We start from the raw sequence: 26,018 nt of genomic DNA, 5'->3' as shown, positions 1-26,018 counted from the left end.
TAAGACATTGTTTTTATTTGTTGTTCTCTGTCTTACAGACGGACCCTTTTGGAGAAGTTCATCCAGGGCTATTTCTTTCATCTTAATTTTGTCATTGAAGAGGAGAAAGCCAATAGCAAAGATAATGAAATATTACTGCCTTTGCGGTAAGACAATGTAAAAAAAAAAAAAAAAAAAATCTTAATGAAAATAAATTTTAACCAGTAAAACAGAATAAATTTTCTTGTTATATGATCACCTTTCAGTAAAGTTGTACAGGTGCTGGTCATATAATTGGAATATCATCAAAAAGTTGATTTATTTTACTAATTCCATTCAAAAAGTGAAACTTGTATATTATATTAATTCATTACACACAGACTGATATATTTCAAATGTTTATTTCTTTTAATTTTGATGATTATAACTGACAACTAAGGAAATCCCAAAATCAGTATCTCAGAAAATTAGAATATTGTGAAAAGGTTCAATATTGAAGACACCTGGTGCCACACTCTAATCAGCTAATTAACTCAAACCACCTGCAAAGGCCTTTAAATGGTCTCTCAGTCTAGTTCTGTAGGCTACACAATCATGGGGAAGACTGCTGACTTGACAGTTGTCCAAAAGACGACCATTGACACCTTGCACAAGGAGGGCAAGACACAAAAGGTCATTGCAAAAGAGGCTGGCTGTTCACAGAGCTCTGTGTCCAAGCACATTAATCGAGAGGTGAAGGAAAGGAAAAGATGTGGTAGAAAAAAAGTGTACAAGCAATAGGGATAACCGCACCCTGGAGAGGATTGTGAAACAAAACCCATTCAAAAATGTGGGGGAGATTCACAAAGAGTGGACTGCAGCTGGAGTCAGTGCTTCAAGAACCACTACGCACAGACGTATGCAAGACATGGGTTTCAGCTGTCGCATTCCTTGTGTCAAGCCACTCTTGAACAACAGACAGCGTCAGAAGCATCTCGCCTGGGCTAAAGACAAAAAGGACTGGACTGCTGCTGAGTGGTCCAAAGTTATGTTCTCTGATGAAAGTAAATTTTGCATTTCCTTTGGAAATCAGGGTCCCAGAGTCTGGAGGAAGAGAGGAAAGGCACACAATCCACGTTGCTTGAGGTCCAGTGTAAAGTTTCCAGAGTCAGTGATGGTTTGGGGTGCCATGTCATCTGCTGGTGTTGGTCCACTGTGTTTTCTGAGGTCCAAGGTCAACGCAGCCGTATACCAGGAAGTTTTAGAGCACTTCATGCTTCCTGCTGCTGACCAAGTTTATGGAGATGCAGATTTCATTTTCCAACAGGACTTGGCACCTGCACACAGTGCCAAAGCTACCAGTACCTGGTTTAAGGACCATGGTATCCCTGTTCTTAATTGGCCAGCAAACTCGCCTGACCTTAACCCCATAGAAAATCTATGGGGTATTGTGAAGAGGAAGATACGATATGCCAGACCCAACAATACAGAAGAGCTGAAGGCCACTATCAGAGCATATAACACCTCTTATAACACCTGAGCAGTGCCACAGACTGATCGACTCCATGCCACGCCGCATTGCTGCAGTAATTCAGGCAAAAGGAGCCCCAACTAAGTATTGAGTGCTGTACATGCTCATACTTTTCATGTTCATACTTTTCAGTTGGCCAAGATTTCTAAAAATCCTTTCTTTTTATTGGTCTTAAGTAATATTCTAATTTTCTGAGATACTGAATTTGGGATTTTCCTTAGTTGTCAGTTATAATCATCAAAATTAAAAGAAATAAACATTTGAAATATATCAGTCTGTGTGTAATGAATGAATATAATATACAAGTTTCACTTTTTGAATGGAATTAGTGAAATAAATTAACTTTTTGATGATATTCTAATTATATGACCAGCACCTGTATGTTCTTGATACATTTATCTAGAAGCCTAATGCTTTGTGCTCTGTGTGTAATGTATATATAATATATTCCTCTTCATAATCATCCTTTGTTTGCTATAGTGTAATTAGGAGCGAGTTACTCAATGCGTGGACCAGTTTTCTCTTCTACATTAATGTATTAATAGGTTTTGATGAGAATCAACACCAGCAATCAGTGAAGTAAGAAATGTACAGTATTTTTATCCTCTTTATATGTCCAGTGTGGGGAGGTTGGAAATCTGGTTAAGACACTGCCTGATTCTGAGACACTTTGTTGGCTGAAATGTAGCATGTTCTTGTGTATGGTTTTTTTGTCAGTTTATGAAGTGAGCAATCAAATAATAAATAATAAATTGTATAACTTATATTTGACAGCGAATGGAACCATCTGAGGAGCGTCGTCATTAATGAGCTGTTGAAAAGTAAAGCATTTACTCAAAAGCAGCTTGAAGAAGCACCAAAGTAAGAGGAAAAATGTTATTTTAGGAACAATGATATATTTATGAATGCTTTGCTCTAAATCTGGAAATATACATATGTAGAGACATGTAGAGTCATTCCCCTTTTTGATTTAATGATTTCAGCTTTGTTTGACCTTTTAGAAATCAGTTCATATTTGACAAGCTTTCTTTTTTTCTTTTTTTTTTTGGGTGTTTGAATCATAAAGGAACTTTATTCAAGCCATTCATCAGATCCTGGAGAAATTGAAGCAGTATACTGACCTGTTTGATGACTTTGATGAAAATAATGATTCAACTGCTTCGTAAGATTTATCATTTTCTTACCATATTTGCATTTGAACAAAATATAAATATCAGTTCATATTGCAAGTACCACTGATGTAAAGTACAGTCTAGCTTCACAATTTTTATTTTTCCCTCAGAGTCTTCGAGATTGTAGTGGATAGCAACAAACTGTTTCATGAAGTCTGGAATGTTCTGTTGGAGTAAACTCTCTCTATTAAGGAAATGTATGGATTGTTTGGAGGCTTAATTCCACCATGGGAAAAAAAAATGTAATTGCGACTTTTTGTCTCGCGAGTTTACATCTCACAATTCAGATTTTTTTTTTTAAACCCACAATTCTGAGAAATAAAGTCAGAATTGTGAGACATAAACTCGCATTTATAAAGTCTGAATTGTGAGATATAATTCTAAGAAAAAAGTCAGCTCACAATTCTGATATTTTCTCGCAATTGCATGTTTATATCTCACAATTCTGACTTTATAACTTGCAATTGTGAGTTTATATCATGTAATTCTGATAGAAAAAATAAGAATTGTGAGTCTCAATTACCCTTTTTATTTCATATGATTGCAACTGCTGCCAATAAGTAGGATTATACCAGCAATGTATTAACATTACCTGCTGTTATTGAGATGAAAAAATGCTAGGATAATTACATTAGTAAATACTGAGTAAAACAAGTTTGTTCCACTGTAAATTTACAGTTTATTTAGATTTGTTTTACATGTGTTTTTTTTTTTAAGCAACTTAACACATTAATTAAAGTTTAATATCTTGACATCAACAACATCTGGATCTATTTTCATGCGTTAACTAGCAAGTGTTAACGCATGATTATGATAATTTTTTTTTTTTTACACTGACCACATCAAAATGAATGATTTTTATGTGACAATTTTATGTAAAAAAAAAAAGTTAGGCAAATTGATCTTAGAAATGATACAGCTTAATCAGGTCTATTTTATCAGTATGTAAAAAATAAAGGGTTATAAACAATATTAACACTAGAGGTAAACATGTTTTAGAAGGAGCATCCTGGTTAGCAGCATTTTACTGACCCTAAAAACTGCTGTTGGCTGAATAAATATTGATCATAAGCACACATAACCATGAACTTTCACACTGATATACATTATTGGTAAAGTACATTGAACTGATGGCCTACATTCAATTTAATATTGACAGATTGCATTTCTTGCACAAAACATTCATCAGCCCTTGCAATCTGACATTGTCAGAATCATATTTACTGTCAAATATTCATACAGTTTACTATATGGTTACAATTTATTTCAATACTTTATACATCCTACTAACTATAAGTAACTTTGCAACTACATGTCAACTAACTCTCATTATAGAGTATCAGTAGACTGTTAGGCTTAATAGAATAAGTTGGCATGTACTTGGAAAGTTACTTAGGCCCTGTTTAAACCTGGTATTAAGATGCGTTTTGGTTGATCGGATCACAAGTGGATGACGCTAAATACAGGTGTAAACGGGGTGTAAAACATTTTAAGCTTGTCCACTTTTGACCACTTCCAGAGATAGTCGAAAATGCATTCGGCTGGATTGCTTTCATTGTGGAAATGCTCATTTAGTCGAATGTGTTCGAACAGCCACTAAAGACCTCCTACTCACCACCTACTAACCTAATGTATAAACATTATGGGAAGCGTGCTAGCCGGACGGGATTTAAACTTTGTTGGCTGAAGACCCAAGTTTGGTTTGAAGATGAAAAACATACCACAATGTATGAACAGTTCAAATCCACCACCTCTAACATGTAGATCATCCCTCTCAAGATTTATTTTCAATCATTGATAACTCAAACATAGCTCATCAGTTTTGTTTAATGAAGATATGTGGAGTCACGCTACCTTTATTAGCTCCACCAATATACAGCGATCCCATGGGGTTCCTTGTTCATCTTCTCTCCAAGATGTATCTAAGTTTCTTTTACAATCTTTCTTTCCCATTTGATAAAAAATTTCTTATGGTGCTAAATTAAAGTAAGGTATAATTATGTATAATATTTTTGTGTAATATGTAAAAAAAAAAAAAAATCTATATTGAAATGTCTTTAACTGAACAGTGAATTTTTATAAAATAAATATATAAAATCTATATTAAATTTATATATATAAATTTCACAGAGATTAATTGCTCTTATTGCGAGAGCATGAATCTCGCCTCTCTGTGCTTGCGGATAGCTTTCTTTTTAGAGAGCGACACCGCCAATCGCGCCCCCATTTTCTTCCTCGCAGGAGCCTGTGATGAAAAAAAAAGTGTGGTAGAGGATCTCAGCGCTCGGATACGAGTGAGCTCACGCTGGTCCCGCATGCCTCGCTCTCTCCTCATAGAGAGGTTTCACCTGTGCTCTTTTCCCACCCAGACCAGTGTCCCTCTGCCTTCATGAGTGACATTGTTCGGGGGATCTGAGGAAGATCTCCAAGTTGACAGCATGTCTTTGGCGGCCTCAGACATGGAGGATTGGACAGGCTAAACTGACGACCCCGCCCCCTTGCGAGGTTGCTCACTTCAATTCGCTCAAAGATCCCCGCTTTTCAGCGGAGTGGTTCCCACCTCAGTAGGGAGCAAGGACACTCACGTCCTCCGCTCCGAGGTGATGACTTTGCTGGCGCCGTGGAGATGGTTCCACCAGCTCAGAGCGAGTCAGGCTTCTACAGCCGTTATTTCCTCATCCCCAAGAAGGATGGCGGCCTCAGGCCCATCCCCATCACAGGCGATTTTTGAGATTCGCCTTTGCGTCCATCCTTATGGTGCGTTCACACCAGACACGAATAAAGTGTTAAGCGCGAGTGATTTACATGTTAAGTCAATGCAAAGACACGAATAGAAATCCTGTGGTGCGATTCGTGCGAATAGAGCGTTTCGGGCGTTTGACGCGTGTAACGGATGATTCGCGCGAATCGGGCGAGTTAAAAAAAAAATCAGAACTTTGGCGAAAATTCGCGCCGCGTTAACCAATCGTCATAATCACGTAGTGACGTGATTACGACGTAGCGAGAGGAGGCAGAAATCCGAAACAACAATGGAGGACAAAATCATCGTTGCTGTATGACACATCTTCATACTTTTATAGAAACAGGAATAAAAAGGATCTTGCTTGGAAGAAAGTGAGTGAGGAGGTCGGACAGTCTGGTAAGTTGTAAAAAACGCTCACTCAATTTGAGCTATATATATATATATATATATATATACATATTGAGACTACAAGCTAGCTAAAGCCGGCAAATTGAGCTTATTCGCCGTATTTTACAACTACTTTCCCGCTGACGAGTTGATGTGTTTATTCAGAGGAAGTGTGCAGAAGTGGGACTGGAGCCGCCTGGCAGAAGCCCCTCTCATGATGCGAATTCGCGTCTGTTGTGAAGTGAATTTCACGCGCGAATGAAGCGAGGAAACTCAAAATGTTCAAGCGTCCAACTACGCGCGAATAGCACAATTTGTTTGGTAAATCGCGTCTGGTGTGAACGCCCCATTACAGTGCCTACTTGGGATCTGTCCACGGTCCTGAGAGCTCTTAGGAGCCCTCCCTTTGAGCAGCTACAGTCAGTCGACCTTCGGCCCCTTTCGCTTAAGACCGCCCTTCTGCTAGCTTTAGCATCGGTCAAGCAGATATGAGACTTGCAGGTGCTCTCTGTGAGCCCTACCTGTCTTGAATTTGGACCCAACGACTCTAAGGTCGTCCTAAAGCCAAGGCATGGTTATATACCTAAAGTGCTCTCCACTCCATTCAGAGCACAGGTCATTACACTCTCTGCGCTCCCTCCCTCGGAGGAGGACCAGGAGTTGAATTTACTCTGCCCTGTCAGGGCTGTAAGAGTTTACGTTGAGCGTTCCTCCCCATTTAGGCAGTCGGAACAGCTCTTTGTGTGCTTCGCAGGCCGCACTAAAGGGCATCCGGTCAAGAAGCAGAGGCCATCCTGCTGGATACTCAACGCAATCGCGCTAAGCTACTCTTCAATAGGCCTACAATGCCCCATTGATGTACAAGCCCACTCTACTAGAGGCATGGCCTCATCTTGGGCATGGTCCAGTGGTGTATCCATTGGAGACATTTGTGCAGTGGCTGGCTGGGCCTCGCCGTCCACATTTGCAAGATTTTATAACCTGGAGGTCCCTGCTTTGCATAGTGAAGTCGGCCTCTGAGGAGCTTGACTCACTAAAAACTCATGTACCTCCCCAAGGCAGGACCAGTTGTTAACTGAGCTCACCCCAACGTGTGTTAGCTTGTTGTAATCCCTGGCTCTAATTAATTCTGAGTCGCCAGCACTAGGTATCAGCCTAAAATTTTGGCCCACTCTTGGCTTAGCGCTTAGACTATTCAGAACCTCTTGGAAATGATTGTACAGGGTCAGGCTAGATCTCTATGAGTTCAGCCAGCTTTGCCCAATGGTTGGCTCCGACATACACTATATTGCCTAAAATTTTGGGACGCCTGCCTTTACGTGCACATGAACTTTAATGACATCCCATTCTTAATCCGTAGGGTTTAATATGGAGTTGGCCCACCCTTTGCAGCTATTACAGCTTCAACTCTTGTGGGAAGGCTTTCAACAAGGTTTAGGAGTGTGTTTATGGGAATTTTGGACCATTCTTCTAGAAGCGCATTTGTGAGGTCAGGCAGTGATGTTGGCAAGAAGGCTACTCTAATTCATCCCAAAGGTGTTCTATTGGGATGAGGTCAGGACTCTGTGCAGGCCAGTCAAGTTCCTCCACACCAAACTCGCTCATCCATGTCTTCATGGACCTTGCTTTGTGCACTGGTGCGCAGTCATGTTGGAACAGGAAGGGGCCATCCCCAAACTGTTCCCACAAAGTTGGGAGCATGAAATTGTCCAAAATGTCTTGGTATGCTAAAGCATTAAGAGTTCCTTTCACTGGGACTAAGGGGCCAAGCCCAACCCCTGAAAAACAACCCCACACCATAATCCCCCCTCCACCAAACCTTACACTTGGCACAATGCAGTCAGGCAAGTACCGTTCTCCTGGCAACTGCCAAACCCAGACTCCTCCATCGGATTGCCAGACAGAAATGCATGATTCGTTACTCCAGAGAGCACGTCTCCACTGCTCTAGAGTCCAGTGGCGGCGTGCTTTACACCACTGCATCTGACGCATTGTATTGCACTTGGTGATGTAAGGCTTGGATGCAGCTGCTCGGCCATGGAAACCCATTCCATGAAGCTCTCGTCGCACTATTCTTGAGCTAATCTGAAGGCCACATTCTGCGCACTGTGTGCCTCAGTGTGTGCCCCACTCTGTGATTTTACGTGGCCTACCACTTCGTGGCTGAGTTGCTGTTGTTCCCAATTGCTTCCACTTTGTTATAATGCCACTAACAGTTGACCGTGGAATATTTAGTAGTGAGGAAATTTCATGAATTGACTTAATGCACAGGTGGCAACCTATCACGGTACCACGCTTGAATTCACTGAGCTCCTGAGAGAGACCCATTCTTTTACAAATGTTTGTAGAAGCAGTCTGCATGCCTAGGTGCTTGATTTTATACACCCGTGGCCGTGGAAGTGATTGGAACACCTGAATTCAGTGATTTGGAGGGGTGCCCCAATACTTTTAGCAATATAGTGTATGTCTGAGCCCCTGATTAAGGTAACACCGCCCTTATACTTGGTCCCTTTAGGACCTTATTAGTGCTTAAGGCAAGTTATCACAAACTCAGACGTTCCTCAATCATAGCACGGCGTGATTGAAATGGTTCCCCACCGCGTCTAGCAACGCAGTACAAGTGAAGTATCAAAAGGGAACATACTCTGTTACTAACATAACCTCGCTGTTTGGTGCCTGCTAAAAAAAACACATGAAAAGTCTCAAGATTTCAGGAAGTTGAGTTTGGGTTATGAGCTTTTCTGTGTGTAAATATCATCACAGTTGAACCAAGAACTGTATCAGAGCAATGGCACTGTTTTTGTGACTGCTGTCACAAAAGCTATAATAACTAGGTAATAATAGTTGTAATAACTATGACTAACTCCTCTTCTTTATCCAGTTGGACAGATGAGCGTTTTGGTGATCTTTTTGACAATGCTGCACTTGAATATGATCGATGGGGTAAGGGGATTTTTGGAGATGACAGATTCAATCAATCCAATTGGTTAGTATGACAGTACTTTTCATTCAATACACACAATAAATTACTGTGAATTAATGACCAAGAACTAACAAAGGGACCACAGACCCCAAGGCATGATTCAAGTAAATATGCATGGACTAAAATCCATTAATCATTCATAATGCTGTTACACTTATTGTGTGGTTATGAATGTGTTGCTTTACAGTTTAATTGTCTGTTTGAACATCCTTTGAATATAGATGCATAAATGTATGTCCATTCAGTGTGTTCTTTTATTTCACAGGGCCATTATGAAGATGGTGACAGTTTACCCTCTTCCAATTTATAAAAGATTGTCTGAAAGTGGCCTTGGGATATCTGAAGTCAATGAATTTTTTTATCGACACTGATGACGCACTCAATGAATTAGTAGTCGAGGACATCTTGTACAGTTTGAAATAAGAACACATGCGTTTGAACTGTTAGATCAATCTGACCACTATAAATATCTGTTATAGAGGCCCATATACAAAAATATTTGAGCATATTGCACCTGTATAATAAGATAATAATGTACAGATAAACTAATCTTACGAATATATGATGATTCATCATTATCATTGATCATAAATGCAATACTTTCCTCTTCTGTCGTCTTCCAGGGGTAACCAGATATATTTCAAAATAAAAATAATTAACTACATATGATGATGATTATATGACTTTTATTTATTATTATTATTATTTTTTTAAGTGTAATCAGAATGAAGATCTAGTCCACTGAAGCACCATGCAAAGATGCTGGCATAAGATGGCAGCAGTGAGTCTGAGAAAGTGTGGCTAATATCTGTTTGTGGATCTGCCAAGTCAGCAAAAAAGGAAAAAAGCAACATGCATCAACACTTGACTGCCCTTGGTTGTACTTCGAGTGTGCATTTAATCTTTTTTTGGTTGTTCCTAGACAAATTATATAAAGGGGGGAAGCTAGTTCATTTCACCTTCATCTTATTTCATGAGCCACCATCAACCAGCAGAGGACGCTGAAAATCTGCTTCCACAACCTGCACTACATGGACATGAACCAGAACCACATTCTTTTTCCGCCATGATAGACACAAATAAAAAATCATTCCGTCCGACCTTATCTGTTTTAGTCAGAGGATATGATTTGTAATATTGTTTTATTTTGATGTTAGCTTTAGATCTGTGTGGCTGGATTTCTGAGTAAAATTACAGACACTTGAAGCTCCCAAGCAGCAGAAGCAGTCAATCTGGAGCAGGGTCTTTCTATTGCATCAGCTCACCTCTGTTTGCAGTACTGTCACGGTGACTGATTTGTTTTGAGACCAAGGGGAAGTAGAAGTGGCGAGAAAATGAGCATTAAGGCAACAAAAGATAGATGTACAAGCATTTTCAAATAAAAAAATGAAGCTTTATCAGCACTAGAGTGATGTACGTGTGCACCTGGCTGCTGGTGGAGGAACCAAGAGTTTGAATACAGTACTTGAGTGGAACCCATAATATATTGTTACTGTCAATGACATTTTTTCCCCTATATTATGGTGTGGTGTTTAATACTTAATGAAGTAGTAACTATGTTGCTGGTTTACAAGTACTAAGCCAATGAAAATTCTGTAATCATTTACTCTATTTATATAGAGCTTCATACAAAACTGATTGTTGTCAAAGCAGCTTTACAGTAATAAATCAGAAAATAATGCCAACAGAATTCAATTCTGCTGTAAAGCTCTAAAAAAGACAATAGTGTTATTGTTCAGCTGAAGTCAGTTCAGCGGTGATTCAGTTCAGTTCAATAACTGTTTAAAGTTCATCAGTTATGAATTGAGTTCAATTCAGCTATAAAGCAGCTGTGGCGAAAACTACAGGTCTGGCTGACTACAGTAACCTTGGGGATAACCACAGTGTGTTGCTGGTTGCCAGGGTGTTACTAAGTGCTTACTAATATGTTTTGAGAGTTTTTTTTTAAGTGCATTGCTAGATGTGGTTGTTTACTTGCCTGATTAAGAAAATATAATATTTAAAATTTTAAATAAAATAATTTAAAATTTAAATAATACCCCCATATCAATGAGGTCTACAATCAATCAGTTAAAAAAAAAAAAAAAAATTACAAAAAGATTGAATTTAAAAAGCCATTTTGAACAAGATAAAAGCATTTCAAAACAAACTTCCTAGTTAAACATTACAGCACACTAGTGTGATAAATTGTACAGATTTTTTTTTTTTTTTTTTAAATTTATATAATATTGCCAAAATTACCCACAAATAATGATTTTTTTGGTCAAAAACTGAGGTGCATAGCTCAGATCATCGAGGCCTATGATCAATCAGATCCAAAAGAAATACAAAACCTGTCCTAATTGAAAGAAAACAAGTTGATGAAAAGATTGAATCCAATATTTGGTGATAATTAGAGTAACAAGAGATTCATAAGCAATTTGTTGTAGGGTAGTTATACCCTGGGTGAATAAAGTCAGTAAGTTTTAACAAGTTAAATAGAGTTAAGTATGAGAAATAACAATATTAGCCTTAGCAAGCACCAGTAATTAGTAGGATTACATGTTAACCACAACAGGACATAACTGAATCTGTTATGTGAGATTTAGCAGTCGTTTTTCATCTATGGTGAATTAGAGTACGCTAATTGCAGGGACATTTCGCCTGGAGCAGCTTGAGGTTGAGTGTCTTGTTGAAGGGCAGTGGTGTTGCAGAAGGGTTGTTATCTCAGTAACATTTTTCCTGGCTTATCGGGCCTTTAAATATTAGGTTGCTCTAGACTTTAATCAGGGCTCACTGTGGACTTTATAAATGAGACCTCAATAAAATTGTATTTATTTACATTGTTAAAAACACAATTGTCTTGATGTTATAATGGTTACTGAACTAATTAGCCGGTCAAACAAGTATTTTCCTATACATTATTTTATTGAACTTTGGGAATGTTTGTATCACCTCGCTTGTTTGTGTTTGCACATCTGGACTTTTGTCCCCCAAACCAGTTCAGGGCAAACTCTGCCCTGCAGCATTATTCTAAAGATTTTATTACTGATGTCAGTGAGTGCTGATTGCCTACATAACGCTACAACAAATGCTAATGCCTAAACCTACCCTGGTTACACCCTAACCTTAACTTGGTATGGGAAAAAAGACCGCGCAGCACCACTATGTATTGGATTTAATCCAGATACGTCATCGTGATGCAGACTCCAGCGAGGACATTTTGGGTCAATCTGTGCATTAGTGGTGCAGACTCTTTTTTTAACTGTTGGAGGCGATAAGTTACTGTCTTTATGAGCGAAACATTGAATCATTCATTCAACAGATTCTTTCAAAAACGGATTCATTCAGGAACGAAACTGTTTTGACGAGTGAATCACTGAATCATTTAGTCAACCGATTCATCAAAAAATCGATTCATTTAGAAATGAAAACTTTATTGACCAAAGAGTCATTGAAACATTCACACAACCGATTCGTTCAGGAACTGATTCATTCTGGAACGAAACACCGCCTACTGTGTGTTGCTCGGACACGCGCACTGCTTCCCCTTCAACTTCGTTAGTGGAGCAACGTAAGAAAAAGGGCCTGGCAATATTGTGTCTAAATCAGTGGTGTAGTCTGTGATTTTTCCCTCCCAGCCTCATACTCACCTGTCCCAGAGGTTAAAAGGTTAAAGGTTAAAATGGACTGATTTGTACAAACTTAAATAACACTTAAAGAATTTTTTATAATAATAAAGTTATAAAAGGCCTACTAACTTTAAAATTATTTTTACTCCAATTCGTTTTTTGAAATATAAACATTTAAATGGTGGCTGTCAACTTGACGGATTTATTCAAACATGGGTAATGTTCTTCAAATAGGCTATTGAAGAACATTAAAAAATTTAATTAATAGGTAATATGGTGTATATATTTAGCTAAATGCTCCTCTCAAGAGTTCATTTTTCTAGCTGAACGAATTTATGGTCACTGAATATGTTTGTTCTGAGGTAAATGTGACGTTAAGTGACATTGTTTACAAGTTGTTATTAACGTCTTTCCGCGGCTGAAACACCGATTAAGCGATTATACGAGACATGATAAGGATTTCGTTAAGTTGTACTGTATCTTTTATCATACCTTGAGAAGTTTATTCATGTTTATTTCGCGCTGTAACTGGTATTAAAGCGGAAGAGAGGATCAGTTCACGTGCGCGTCAGGCTGCCGCTTCTCTTGAACTGAGGCTACAGCGATCTGTCTCTACCATAGATTAAAGAGCGCCAAAACGGTATTTATGTTTTTTTATTCCTAAGTAAAATGGGCAAAATATGAAACTTGAGACTTTGAGAAATATGAGACTTTGTTTCATGTCAAAAGCAACAAACCACAAATCATATTGTGATTTATTGGATGGTTACGTATCCTCGCGTTTTTTTAAGTGGGTATACGGAAATCCTTGACCTTTCCTAGTAGGTATAGGGCTTATATGATTATCTTCGTGTTTTTTAACTGTTGTATAAAAGAAATCTCGTTGTTGATCTAAAAATCATCTAATCTGATTACTGCCGTCTCTTGTCTTGACTAATGCTAATCACTTTTTAACACGACGAGAGAGAAGCGTCAGTACGCAAGAAAAGACTCCGTATCAGTGCGTCACTTCGAGCACTGACTGAAACCACATAAAAACCTGCAACACACAGTAGACACGCGTTTGTGCAGCGCAGAGCGGTTCTCTCGCGCTGTATAATGTGATAGTAGCGGACAAATAGTTGTCCAGTCCGGTTCCGTTGACACAGCTCGTGTTTTCCGAAAATGTGGTTGTGAGTCCTGAATATTTACGGGTATGAGTTCGGTTAAAGAATGCGGTTGTCACTCACGCAAATACTGTGTGAAAGTAACCGTGTCAAGGACTCAAATACAGGACTGACAACAGTCAATTTATGAGTGATTCACTGTTTCATGAATTTATTCGTTTCGTTTAAAACACACTAATTCAGTAACGAAAGGTCTATGTGTGTAGAGACAAGTAACGATTCGAATCTGTTTTGGCTTCGTTTGAAACTAAGGTGGTGGAGTTGGAGTTAATGCAGTGGTGTTAAAAATCTAAGTTGCCCTTTATTTAATACTTTTGAACGGACCGCTGTATAATGAACTGCTGAAATGCCTATTATTATTATTATTATTATTATTTAATCTATATTTGATATCTCGTTGACGTTCACTCCAGTTACATTTGTGGACTGGATCAAATACGATACTTCTGTTCTGTAGATGGTTTACCTTTTCAAAATACATTGAGGTTGATATTCTACAGGTATATAAAATCCTTTGCAAGTTCAGTTAGTATTTTTTTTTATTATTATTATTTAACTTTGTAAATTTATGGTTATATGTTCTGGCCCATAATAGTAGAATAGATAATTGAGTGAAAATGTTTTTTATATATATTTTAATACCCAAGGTAGTTTGTATATTTTGAATATCTATTTGATATCTCATAGATGGAATCTTGGATGGATGACATTTTTTTTAGTCTACCTAGTAGGGGTGTAATGGTACACAGAAGTCATGGTTCGGTACGTACCTCGGTTTTGGGGTCACGGTTTGGTATGATTTCGGTGATCGCGCTTTATTTTATGGTCCAATTCTCACTATTAACTAACTATTAACTATGACTTTTGCCTCAATAAACTCCTAATTAATGCTTACTAATAGTTAGTAAGGTAGTTGTTAAGTTTAGGTATTGGGTATGATTATGGGATGTAGAATATGGTCATGCAGAATAAGGTATTAATATCTGTTTTATAAGTACTAATAGACAGCCGATATCCTATAATATGCATGCTAATAAGCAACTACTTCAGTGAGAATTGGACCCTAAACTAAAGTGTTACCGGACAAAGGAACAAATCCATGATGCTAGATTTCTTTTAATTTATTTTGAATAGACAGTAGTGCAAATCACAGTTTGTTCCACTTTGCGACATTTAGTCCTCTAGTTGGTACAGTACAGTTTTAAGCACTAAGCAGTAAACAGAATGCACTCTTGCATAGGTCATATTTTTTGCAGGACAGATAAAAAACAAAAGGTATTTGGTCACAATCAGCTACAAAACTGAAAAGCATCTTGTGTTATAAAAGTACAAAATAAATAAAATATTGAAAAATAAAACTTGTGCATTAGGAGTGTTACAATTTGCTCCACTTGAACTATATTTAAACATTCAAAGCTTAATCCCAACCCTCCTATACTTAATGTTCCACGTTCCGCTACATTTCAAAGTATTGTCCTTTGTCCATGAGTGCAGAAAGATGCATTCGATGCGTGCACACTATCTAGTGGACTTTGTTTTCAAGTGCGCAAGTCATTCACGTAGGCGTTGTTCTTCTTCTGCTCTTTTTCCTGTTGTGGCGGTTAGCAAACAGCGTTGTATTACCGTGCGCCCCCTTCTGGATTGGAGTATGGATAGCCTGTGACTGACTGTATTATTTGTCTAACTGCATGAACTGAACCGTGACATCCGTACCATACGGTTCAAGACGAATACATGTACCGTTACACCCCAACTACCTATTGGTAAATCACAATTTCACACCAAAAACGTAATACCAACACTTAAAATAGTTTTATTGTTGCAGCACCCAAAATATACCACTATTGATTTCACTGTATTTTTTTTATTCTCATGTCTTTTCCATATAAAAATCAAGATCAAGATGATCAAATTCAGTTGCAGTTTATTTAGAAAATACAAGTCTTGCACATATGTAAAGAGTTACTAAGTTGTTAAAAAGTGTATTCATTTGCTTATATCGTATCTCGCCTTAGGGTATCGAGTGAGCCAGGACTGCCACTGGTGGCCCCTCAAAGACAATAGATGCCCCTGTTTAAAACTGGCTCCAAGAATTAATGTTTTGTGCAGTTGACTGTAATTTCTGAGAAAGTCACTGAACACATGTATGTGCACAGGGTTTCTTCCTCTCATTTTCTCTCCGCCTGACACACACACACACATAATCTCAGCACAGACTCTGTTCGTGTAAACCTTCTCCCCTTCCCCCCACGTCTCTCTCCCTTTCTGTCCCCCTCGTCCTCCCCTCCCTCTCACTCTCACTTACAGCCTGCGAGCACTATTTCAAGCCTCCATCAGAAGGAGCGAAGGAGAGCGAGTCACAGAGGTCGGGGGGAGGGGCCGGCAGACAGGATTTGGAGTTCAAGTGCATGTGGAGAAAATGACCTGGAAGACAGTGAGACGGAGAGCGGAAAGCACAGACTGGAATATCCTCTTCTTTTCCATGCACAGATATTTGCCCTGGAATCAAGAAGGTGAGAATGAAAAAAAAGCACACACAAAAGAACCAATGAAAGAAAATCGAATGCCGGGAGACGAGAGCGGAGGACAAGAAAATGTATTCCGGCCCCCTCCTCTGAACTCTCGGCTATGGCTCACTCCTCCTTCTTCCCTCCCTCCCATGAACCCCTTAGCCTCTCTTTTCTATCTATCGTTCCCTCTCTGTCATTCTCTCCCCTCCCACCTCCTCATGCGGGCGCTCGCGTACACATGCGCCCTTACGATTTCTCTCTCTTTCTCTCTCTTCCTCTCTCCGGCGACTGCAGTGCTTCTCTTCTCATCCTCGCAGCCTGGCAGCTTCATCCGTGTTCCTCCCTCCTGGACGGAGAAACACGCGCAGCCTTTCTAATGGTCCCCCCACCCCTCTGCGTGCCTCCCTAAAAAACCAGGCCCCTTCAACAGCTCCTTTTCCTACTTGTCTCGGTGCCTGGTCACCGTCCGCTCTCCTTTGCACTTCACTTGCATTCATTTTTTTTTATGTATGTATTTTGTTGAATAATTTTCCAGCCCTATCCCACAAAAATCTCGCATTCATAGTGTGAAAGCAGTTCAGAGTGCTGAATGAACAGTAGGAAATGGGCTGATGGGATGGGTAGTAGGAAAAACGTGGTTTGGGAGGAAATGCTAAGAGGAGAGAAGTGACTGCCGCTGGGATAGCGGAGAGGAGGAAGGACCCGGAGCAACGAGAGAAAGAGCCAAATGTGGGATCAACGAAACCGCGGGAAAAGGAGGAGGAACGACCAGACTGGTACTCTTGTCTTTCTGTTTTAACCCTCTAGTTCTCTCTTTTTCATCAGTCACTATCCCGTTCTGTCCATCCGTATCTTTAACTTTATCTCTATGTTCATTCTCTCCTACTATTTCTTGTTCACTTTTTGAAATCATGTTCAAAAGCGTTATTTTTTCTCTATTTTTGCTTCCTGCAATTGAATACACGTAGTTCTCTCTGGATTGTCTTGTTTCGTATTTGATATTGGGGATGTGCAGCGTTCAGGCATCGGCGGAGCAAAGAATCAAAGCATGTGTGAGATTTGTGTTGAGATTATCGTTTCTTCATTCCTTCACTTTTTCTTGTCTAATGCTTGTGCTACAAATATTCTGTTCGTTTGCATGGTAGGTTTTGCCTGTAAGTGATTCTGCATGTGTATGTGTGTGTCGTGAGTGCGTGTGTATGTCACCATGCATGCTTGAACATGCAGGAGGGTAAGCCGTGCTTGGAATTGTGGGGGTCGTTCTCTTTCCCTGTTACTGTCTTGCTCGCTGTTCCCAGTATTCCCCTAACTTCCTCTGCCCATCATCCTTTCATCCGGGAACCCCTACAACTGTCCATCCATCCGGTCGACCGCTAGCTCAGGGGAATCAGAGACAATGGCCACAGATCTCAGGCCTGTATGTGTGCCATAGTTGACTTGTACAATTAGCACTAGGCAAAAAGGCACGCTCAGTTTTTGAGTTCGGAAAAGTAACAATCTAAACCACTTTTTTTTGCAAACGCTTGGGCGACATATAGTCGGAACTGCTAACGAAGAGCGACCGAGCTTGTGGTAAAGTGCACATCTCATCCAGGGGTTTGCTCGGTGCATCGAGGCATTAAATAAGAGACGTTGTTGAAATGCACAAAAGCCAAATGCTCCGGATCTGGCTGTGTGTGTCGTGATGTTCATCCCTGTTTCCTCTCGGAATATTTTCTCCCTCCTTTCATTCTGGATGAGATTTGTGTGGGTTATTGTGGTATCTCTCCACATTTTTGTACAGAGGGAGTGTCTGGTTTAGATCATACTCTGCTTTCTGCATTTGCTCCCTAATGCACCTGGATCTGGTAGGTGTAACATTTGTTCGTGTGGGTGTGTGTCTGTAAGCATTTTGTAATGAGAATAAGTGTGTGTTTGTGGTTTTTGAAAGGTTGTGCTCCTGAAGCAACTTACATTTTTGCTCTGCATTTTGTTTTGGAAACTATACATATTAAAGGGATTGTTCATCCAAAAATGACAATTCTGTCATCATTTACAACCCTCTACGGACACACTAAAGCTCGAGTCGCCATTGGCTAGTACATTTTTTATTTTACTCGCCAGACTTTTTACATGGAATCCAAGAACAATGCAAATAATAATAAAAAAACTACATAAATATAATATATGAATTTTAAACACTATTAAAGTCAAGTAAACAGTATGTAATAAAATAAGGTCATAATAATTAAACTACAAGTAATAGCACAAATAAACACAATTGAAAAGATGCCAATTAAATAAACAGTGCTTTTCAGGTAGATCTAACAGTAGTTAGATGTAGATTAGGTACAGAAATTTAATAGAGTAATCAAATGTAAAATAGCACTGCATAGTCTGCACTTTATACATTAAATATAGATTAATCCTTGTTAAAATGACAAAAGTTATTCAGTCAAAAGCATTGAGTGATTTTTTGCAGCAACTCTGTTGTGTGATTAAAGTCCCCCTGAAATCAAAATTTAATTTTTTTAGCTTTAAGTATGAATATGTTAGCCTTAAGGTTATGAATAAGCTGGTGTGTTCCAAAACATTGACAAAATTCGCATTTAGGAGATATAAGCATTCAAAACTTAGTCTCTTACTTCCGCTAAAATGGATCACGGATTTTCATGATATCACATCGCACTTCAGCTTCTCGTCAGATCTCCTGTCCAATCAAATGCTCTCTAGAATCTGAAGTCCCACCCCTCCTACACTATAAACAGATGCTGAAGCTGCGGCTGAAATCTGTCACTTGTTCACACATTTACTAGATTCTCTATGTTGAATGGCACATAGTGCATTATATGGAGGACAGGGAACGATTCAGACAGTGTAAATATGCCTTCCATTGACGAATGAACGAATGAAATCCGTTTTTGTGTTAGTGTCACGTGAACCACTGCAGCGTGCGCACAGTTTGCTCCGGTCCAAAGACACGAGAGCACAGAGCGGATCATACGTGCAAGTCGCCACAGACCACAAACGTATCGGACCTATTTGAACTCTGCACAGAATGCTGTATTTTAAAGCGATATAGAAGAGATTAGGAGGAGAAATGGTCAGCGATTAGACAGAAACTAAAGCTTGATCGAGCTCAACGGCTCTGGCCGAGCTATGACATAAACAAAATGCTATTGGCTATTTTAAAAAGGGGCAGAGCTGTTCGATATATCCCACCCTGTCTTGAATAATGCTGCGCGCTCCAAAACACTTCAGTGGGCCTTTAACATTACAATACAGACTGCAGCAGGAATATTAGCTGTCACTTTAAGACTAATGCACGGCTCCAATATACTGTTACACAGTCGTTTACTTTCTTAACTGTTTACATTCACTTAAGACATAACCGACTATGTTTGCTAGGATACTCACCAAAACGGGCATTTTGACATAATTTTGTGTGAAATTGTCAGTTCAAGCGCAAGACAAAAAAGAGAGCTCAATTCAGTATTCGCGTGCTGTCAGACGTGGCTTTCAGAGCGCGCACGAGTTATCTTTTGCGTGTTCTTGCTCTTGAATGTTTAAACTGGCAAGGCTTAAAAACACGTGCAAATGATTAACTTTAATGATGACGCAGCACCGTTTTTTTTTTTTTTTGGCTCTAAATTTTTTGACTCTAAATTTGGTCGCATATGCGACTGATTTAATTGCATTGTAGAGGGTTGATTTACTCGCCTACATATTATGTCAAACCTATATGACTTTCTTTTTTCTATGGAACATGAAAGAAGAGATTTAGGAAAATCTGTTTTGGTGACCAATGACTTCCATTGTATGGACAATAACACAGACATTTCTCAAAATATCTTCTTTTATGTTCCAGTTTTGGAACAACATGAGGGTGAGTAAATAATTTTTGGGTGAACTATCATTTTAATACATATACCCCTGGTTTCACAGAAGAGGCTTAAGCGAGTCCTAGACTAAAATGCATGTTTGAGCTGTTTTAACTGAAAGCAAATTGCACTGATATATCTTAAAATATGTCAGTGCCACTGTTTTGTCTCAAGATGCACATCAGTAATGTTTTTTTCTAAGGTACATTTATAAAAGCTACTTAAATGGCCTAATTGAACTAAGGGCTAATCCTGGTTTAATCTAAGACCTGTCTGTGAAACCGGGCCATAGTTGTTTATATGTATTGTATGTATCTTTATTGTGTTATGAGTATTCTGCATTCTGTGTGCTGTGCGTGCAATTTAGGGTTTATGGACAGACTGTGTTCAAAGGAACTGTGTTTTTCTTAACTAGCATCATTGGTACTGAATTTACTGAAGAAATGCAAAATAAATTAATTAAATATAGTGGTCTTAAAACAGTGTGCTTGGTTTGTAAAGTGCCATAGTATTTTTTTTTATATTATATAACAAAAACTGTTTATATTGACTGTTTATGTTCAGTCTGATGTTGAGGGGTTAATGATTTTTTTTTCTGTGTCAAAAATAAGCTTAATGCATTTTAAATGCATATACAAAAAGTGGGTTTCAAAAGACTGACACCACATTGAAAATTTTTATTCAAAAAACAATTTAGTGATACTGACCATGTGAATTCCTTTGTATAAAAGGTCTGATTTCTGGTTATTCGCGTTAGTTCATGTTAATAATTCTTTGCACTTATGTTGTTGTTGTTTGTATTGGTTTGACTTTTGAACCCCAAGGACATTTTAGAGTGGCTTAAAGGATTAGTTCACTTTAAAATGAAATTTACCCCAAGCTTTACTCACCCTCAAGCCATCCTAGGTGTATATGACTTTCTACTTTCTGATGAACACAATCAGAGTTATATTAATAAATATCCTGATGCGTCCAAGCTTTATAATGGCAGTGAACAATGAGTATGAAGCTCAAGAAAGTGCATCCATCCATCATAAACATACTCCACACTGCTCTGGGGGACTAATAAAGGCCTTCTGAAGCGAAGCATTTGTGCAAGAAAAATATCCATATTTAACAAGTTATAAAGTAAAATATCTAGCTTCTGCCAGACCGCCTTCCATATTCAACTTAGGAAGAGAGTGTAACGGCTCTTGCAGTTCAAAACGCTTATGCTACGTCCTACGCCTTCCGTATTCAACTTACGAAAAACGCACGTCAGTTACACTTTCTTCCTAAGTTGAATACGGAAGGTGGTCTGGCGGAAGCTAGCTATTTTACTTTATAACTTGTTAAATATGGATATTTTTCTTACACAAATGCTTCGCTTCAGAAGGCCTTTATTAACCCCCCGGAGCCGTGTGGAGTACGTTTATGATGGATGGATGCACTTTCTAGAGCTTCATTGTTTTCCGTTCACTGCCATTGTAAAGCTTGGATGCGTCAGGATATTTATTAATATAACTCCGATTGTGTTCATCAGAAAGAAGAAAGTCATATACAGCTAGGATGGCTTGAGGGTGAGTAAAGCTTGGGTTAATTTTTTATTTTAAAGTGAACTAATCCTTTAACAAGCAATAACAACTTAATATTAGTTCATTCTTTGTGATTTTCCCATTTTAACAAGTTTATATTTTGCTTTTATATTATTGGAGTAACATGGATGAAAAAAAAATATAAAGAGGATGTGGTCAGAATATTTCTGCTCTGTGTTCCTGTTATGTATCTATAATTTGTAGCTTTCATATTTATAACGTCTGATCTAACAAAGAGCTTGTTGTTGATATTCATTAATCTGCAGCAATATAAAATCCATTATCTTCAGAAAAGCATCCTAAAAGTGGTTTTGCAGTCTGCTGTCTGTGATTGGTTGTTTGCCATGGTCTGTTGGTGGATGGCGTGCATCTGTGCCGTGGCCCTAGCCTGACCCTGTTAGCACTCAAGGGGACTGAGGAGAGAGAGAAATCAGGTCGAGCGGAGTCGAGGGTGGGGTATAAATTTGATGACTCTTTGATATCAAAATTTGGATGAGGAAAGTGTCTAGTCTAGTGCTAGACAGTCAGAGGCAGAGGGGAAAAAAACACGGCCGCTCCGTGACGACACGCTCCGTTTGATACTGAGCCATCGATGGCCGTCAAGGGGACTTTCCGGAAAATAACGCCATTGATTTCAACATCAGAAGAGAGATGAAGTGAGAGAAAAGAGCAAAGGAGAGATGATGCCATGGTGTCAGGGTCTCTAGTGTTATGAAATATTACTCATACCGCCTGTCTGTTATGTAACGTTACATAACCCAGGCTTCCGTGGTAACTCTGTTATTGGAGCTCAACTTGTGATCAGGAGGATATTTGAAACTTATGGATTGGAGCTGAAGAAGTCCTTTGGTGTATAATTTAAGAAGTGTATGTAATCACAGTCATTGTAACTACGATGCACGATGTACGTTCTTTTAATTCAGCTCAACAGGAACAACTCAACATGCGTTTTTCTCCATAAAAAAGTCCCTTCGTTGGTAAAATAACAGCATACTTTAAATTGTACTTTTCAAAATATTCTTGTAATTCAGCATCCAAATAATCAATTCAGTTGTGAATTTTATTGTTCAGTGGAAGCAAGGAAATCTGATCTTTTGTTCAAAAGAGTTCACAGTGTCACTTATGTTAGATTATTTGAATAGATTACATAGAAATAGTGCAGAATGTTAAATATTGTTTATTAATTGTACTTTATAATGTTTCTTTGTTTATTATTTTTCAAAATCCTAAAACTTTCTGTTTAAATTAGATTTTGAACCGCATATTTTCAGTGTGGTCTCAGATTTTTTAATCACTCTAGTATATGAAATAAGCTTATTTTTTGACACCGCAAAAATATTTTGCCATTATAATGGTTAGCATTATTCTTCTGCTTTTTTAAATTCAAATTTTGTTTTTCCAATCACTCAGTGTAGCAGACCATGTGGCCTTGTTTCAGGCTCATCACTCTTACAAAGTTGTCATCGTGGAATGTTTCCCATGGTTCTCTGTAACAGAACATTGTAAATTAGCATCAGCCTTGTCCCTAATATCAAGGTCAGAAACTTCATCAATCTTATCCATGTTTGTTCATGTCAGAGCCCCATGGGTATTGCATATCAACTGTCTATAGAAACTTCAATGCTTGTTCAAGGACATTCATGTCTCATTCAATTCAATTCAAAAAACAATTCAGAATGATTTAATTAATCTTGGGTCAGTGAATAACCTTTCAGTTCAGTAACTTTTACAGAACTTTTTAAAATACTTTCATTAAAGTATCTTACCCAAGAAATGAGAGAAATAGAGACTACTTCTATTTCAGTGAGAGTTGCGTAGGGGCTGGAAAGTCAGCACAATCCTGTTAAGGATAATAAAAAAAAATATATATTTTGAATATTGTATATTTAAAAATATTGTCACAATGAGTTTGATATTTAGCATTTTAAATTGATTAATAATCATTAAATATTCAACTATTTAAAACTTATTTTCAAAATGCATTGGTTGGATTCTTAATTGACTCATTAAGGCCATATTGAGACTGCCAGCAAAAAACTTAATTTTTGCATATGCAGACTTCATCCAGATGGGTTTTTGAAAGACTGGAGAGCAAAAAAAAGCACATGAAATTATTATTATTTTTTTTAAAATCTGATTCAAACCACATATGGAGGTTGTTTGACATGTGATTCCAATCAGATTTTTACAGATGCATCTCAGTCTGAACGCTCTGGATGCTCAAATCAGATTTCAAACTGTCTTTTGCATCACTCTGAACGTGACACATAACGATAACGTCAAAACTGGTGACGGAAATGCTTGCCCAAAGATTTTGGCATTTTCCTGTTTGATGGAGGAGTTCTGCACCGCAACTTGACAGGGCGCTTATTTGGAGAGCGAGATGATGCACCTCCATGTTTCCTGCATCTGTGCAAGTCTTGTCACATACGTGGGTACGCCTACGTTGTTACGAAAGCAACCCATGCAGAGAGGTTGGTTATGTCTGGACACGCAAATCTTATTTGATCACTTGCAATTAATAGTGCGGACAGTCTGCCTGACAAGATCTGATTTGAAAAAAATAAATAAAAATAAAATATATATATATATATGATTTGCCTGCAGTCTGAGCATAGCCTAAGAAAATGAATGAATTGCTATGCCCCTAGTACTTTTAGATTCCATAATTAACATTGTAAATGTTTGAAAACCGCCAAACCAAACCCAAAACTGCCTAAATTTTATCCACCCCATCCAATTTTGCCCTGCACAATTGTCTTCACGTGTTTTCAAGGAGGCGTGGCTTTGGGGAGCTCTCTGAAGGGAGGGTGGGATCTCATGCTTTCAAAGCTTGCTTGCTATTGCTAGCCTCTCCAAAATTGCCTACCCTTCCTTTAATAGATAGTTTTTATTTAAATTTACATCTACAATATTCAATATACCATTCCTTCTCTTGTCTAGTCACAACTTTTCATATCTGGCTTACTTTTCATGTCCAGATCAGGCTAGAACATTTCAACATTTCAATGTCTGTCTTTCTCTCCCACTCCTTCTTTTACTCCCTCCCTCCAATCTCTCCATCTCATGTATTTCTCATTCATAATGGATGAAATTCAACCACATACCATACTGTAATGGATTGCATAGACCTCAGGATATCCCCAGTCACTGGACTGTGCTGGATTTTTCCGTTAAGAGAGATGGATGAAACACGTGAAAGTGAAATAACTTTCACTTACTCTTGACCTCTATACCGTTGCATGGGAAAAGCTTTGCTTCTTTGAATTAACTGTGAACATTTTGGTAACAAACGTACAGCATATTTCAAATATACATCATCTATTCATCTAGCTGTCTTGACTTCACCACAATACCACAATATGGTTTAAACAAAGCATTGGAGCAATTGCACTGAGGCACATTTACAAAACAGCTGATGCATTTTTAAGAATAATGATCATTATCTAGATCCATATCTAGTTACATCTAATACCCAGGTATGTATGCTAGCATGGTTAAGTATATACTGCAGCAATTGGATATTTAATGTCAGATCTTGCTTTTGAAAGTTTTCAGAAACTTGTTGTAATAGTCATAGCATTAGTAATGTGTGATGTTCCACTCATTACATTGTTTTGAGAACTGTGTATTAGCACCAATTAGCATAGTTAACACTGCACTGGAAATGCTCCACTTCTTAGAAAGAATTAACTGTAAATATTTCAATAACAAATGTTCAGCATTTTTCAGATATACATTCTCATTTATGTCTCTAGCTGTCTTGACTTCACCACTATACCACAATATGGTTTCAACAAAGCAGTGGAGCAAATGCAGTGAGGCACGTATGTATGTATGGCAGCAATTGAATATTGAATAGGTCAGATCTTGCTTGAAAGACTTCAGAAACTTGTTGCAATACTCCCTGAGGTTCCAGTCATTACATAGTTTTGAGAACTGAGTATTCGCACCAATTAGCATTGTTAGCCAGGTAGTCTGTTTGTGAAAGTAAAAGCAATGGTTGGTAGAATTATATAAAACCTTTGCAAAAATTTGGAGTGTTGAGAAATGAAATTAGATAGACATCTTGTTCTCACTTATTCAGAAAATCTGAGTTGAGAGTTATTGTCTGGTTTTAGGTGATCTATCCCTTAAAAACTAACTTAAAGGGTTAGTTCACCCAAAAATGAAATTTCTTTTATTAATTACTCACCCTCATGTCATTCCAATTCGTAAGACCATTGGTCATCTTCGGAACACAAATTAAGATATTTTTGATGAAATCCAAGAGGGTTTTTTTTTTATTTCTTATCTCCCATAGAAAGCAACAAAATTACCACATTCAAGGTCCAGAGAAGTAATAAAGATCTTAAAGATTGTTAAAATAGTCTGCGTGACTAACAATGTCTTTACTACTTTTCTGGACTTTGAATGAGGTAATTTTGTTGCTTTCTATGGGAGATAAAAAAAAACCCCCTCATATTTCATCAAAAATATCTTAATTTGTGTTCTGAAGATGAACGAAGGTCTTACGGGTGTGG

At 38.3% G+C, this 26,018-nt stretch overlaps 1 protein-coding gene and 2 long non-coding RNA genes across 14 annotated transcripts in view; 2 read left to right on the top strand and 1 right to left on the bottom strand.

Moving 5' to 3' along the window:
* Positions 1-9,438, top strand: part of LOC127501703 (uncharacterized) — a 39,629-nt gene extending 30,191 nt beyond the window's left edge. For 5 of the 6 annotated variants that reach the window (XM_051873867.1, XM_051873866.1, XM_051873864.1 and 2 more), the window contains 5 exons: positions 39-146; positions 1,970-2,068; positions 2,264-2,350; positions 2,556-2,651; positions 2,772-3,422. In XM_051873867.1, the coding sequence (XP_051729827.1) occupies positions 39-146; positions 1,970-2,068; positions 2,264-2,350; positions 2,556-2,651; positions 2,772-2,838 (457 nt within the window). In that variant the 3' untranslated portion in view covers positions 2,839-3,422. Of the gene's footprint in view, positions 1-38; positions 147-1,969; positions 2,069-2,263; positions 2,351-2,555; positions 2,652-2,771; positions 3,423-8,672; positions 8,778-9,039 lie in introns of those variants that run through there. The other variant, XM_051873865.1, reaches the window with a different exon arrangement.
* Positions 9,439-15,458: 6,020 nt separating this feature from the next.
* Positions 15,459-16,404, bottom strand: LOC127501584 (uncharacterized). The gene is made up of 2 exons (XR_007926647.1): positions 16,274-16,404; positions 15,459-16,050 (listed from the first exon to the last, which is right to left on the bottom strand). It is a non-coding gene; the product is annotated as an uncharacterized LOC127501584 (long non-coding RNA).
* The window catches only part of LOC127501581 (uncharacterized), a 36,042-nt gene continuing 26,317 nt past the window's right edge, over positions 16,294-26,018 (top strand). For 6 of the 7 annotated variants that reach the window (XR_007926646.1, XR_007926642.1, XR_007926645.1 and 3 more), the window contains exon 1: positions 16,689-16,837. This is a non-coding gene — a long non-coding RNA (uncharacterized LOC127501581). Of the gene's footprint in view, positions 16,838-26,018 lie in introns of all 7 variants that reach the window. The other variant, XR_007926643.1, reaches the window with a different exon arrangement.

Source organism: Ctenopharyngodon idella, chromosome 19, assembly GCF_019924925.1.
Source record: "Ctenopharyngodon idella isolate HZGC_01 chromosome 19, HZGC01, whole genome shotgun sequence".
NCBI lineage: Eukaryota > Metazoa > Chordata > Actinopteri > Cypriniformes > Xenocyprididae > Ctenopharyngodon > Ctenopharyngodon idella.
This window is presented reverse-complemented; position numbering and strand designations above follow the sequence as displayed.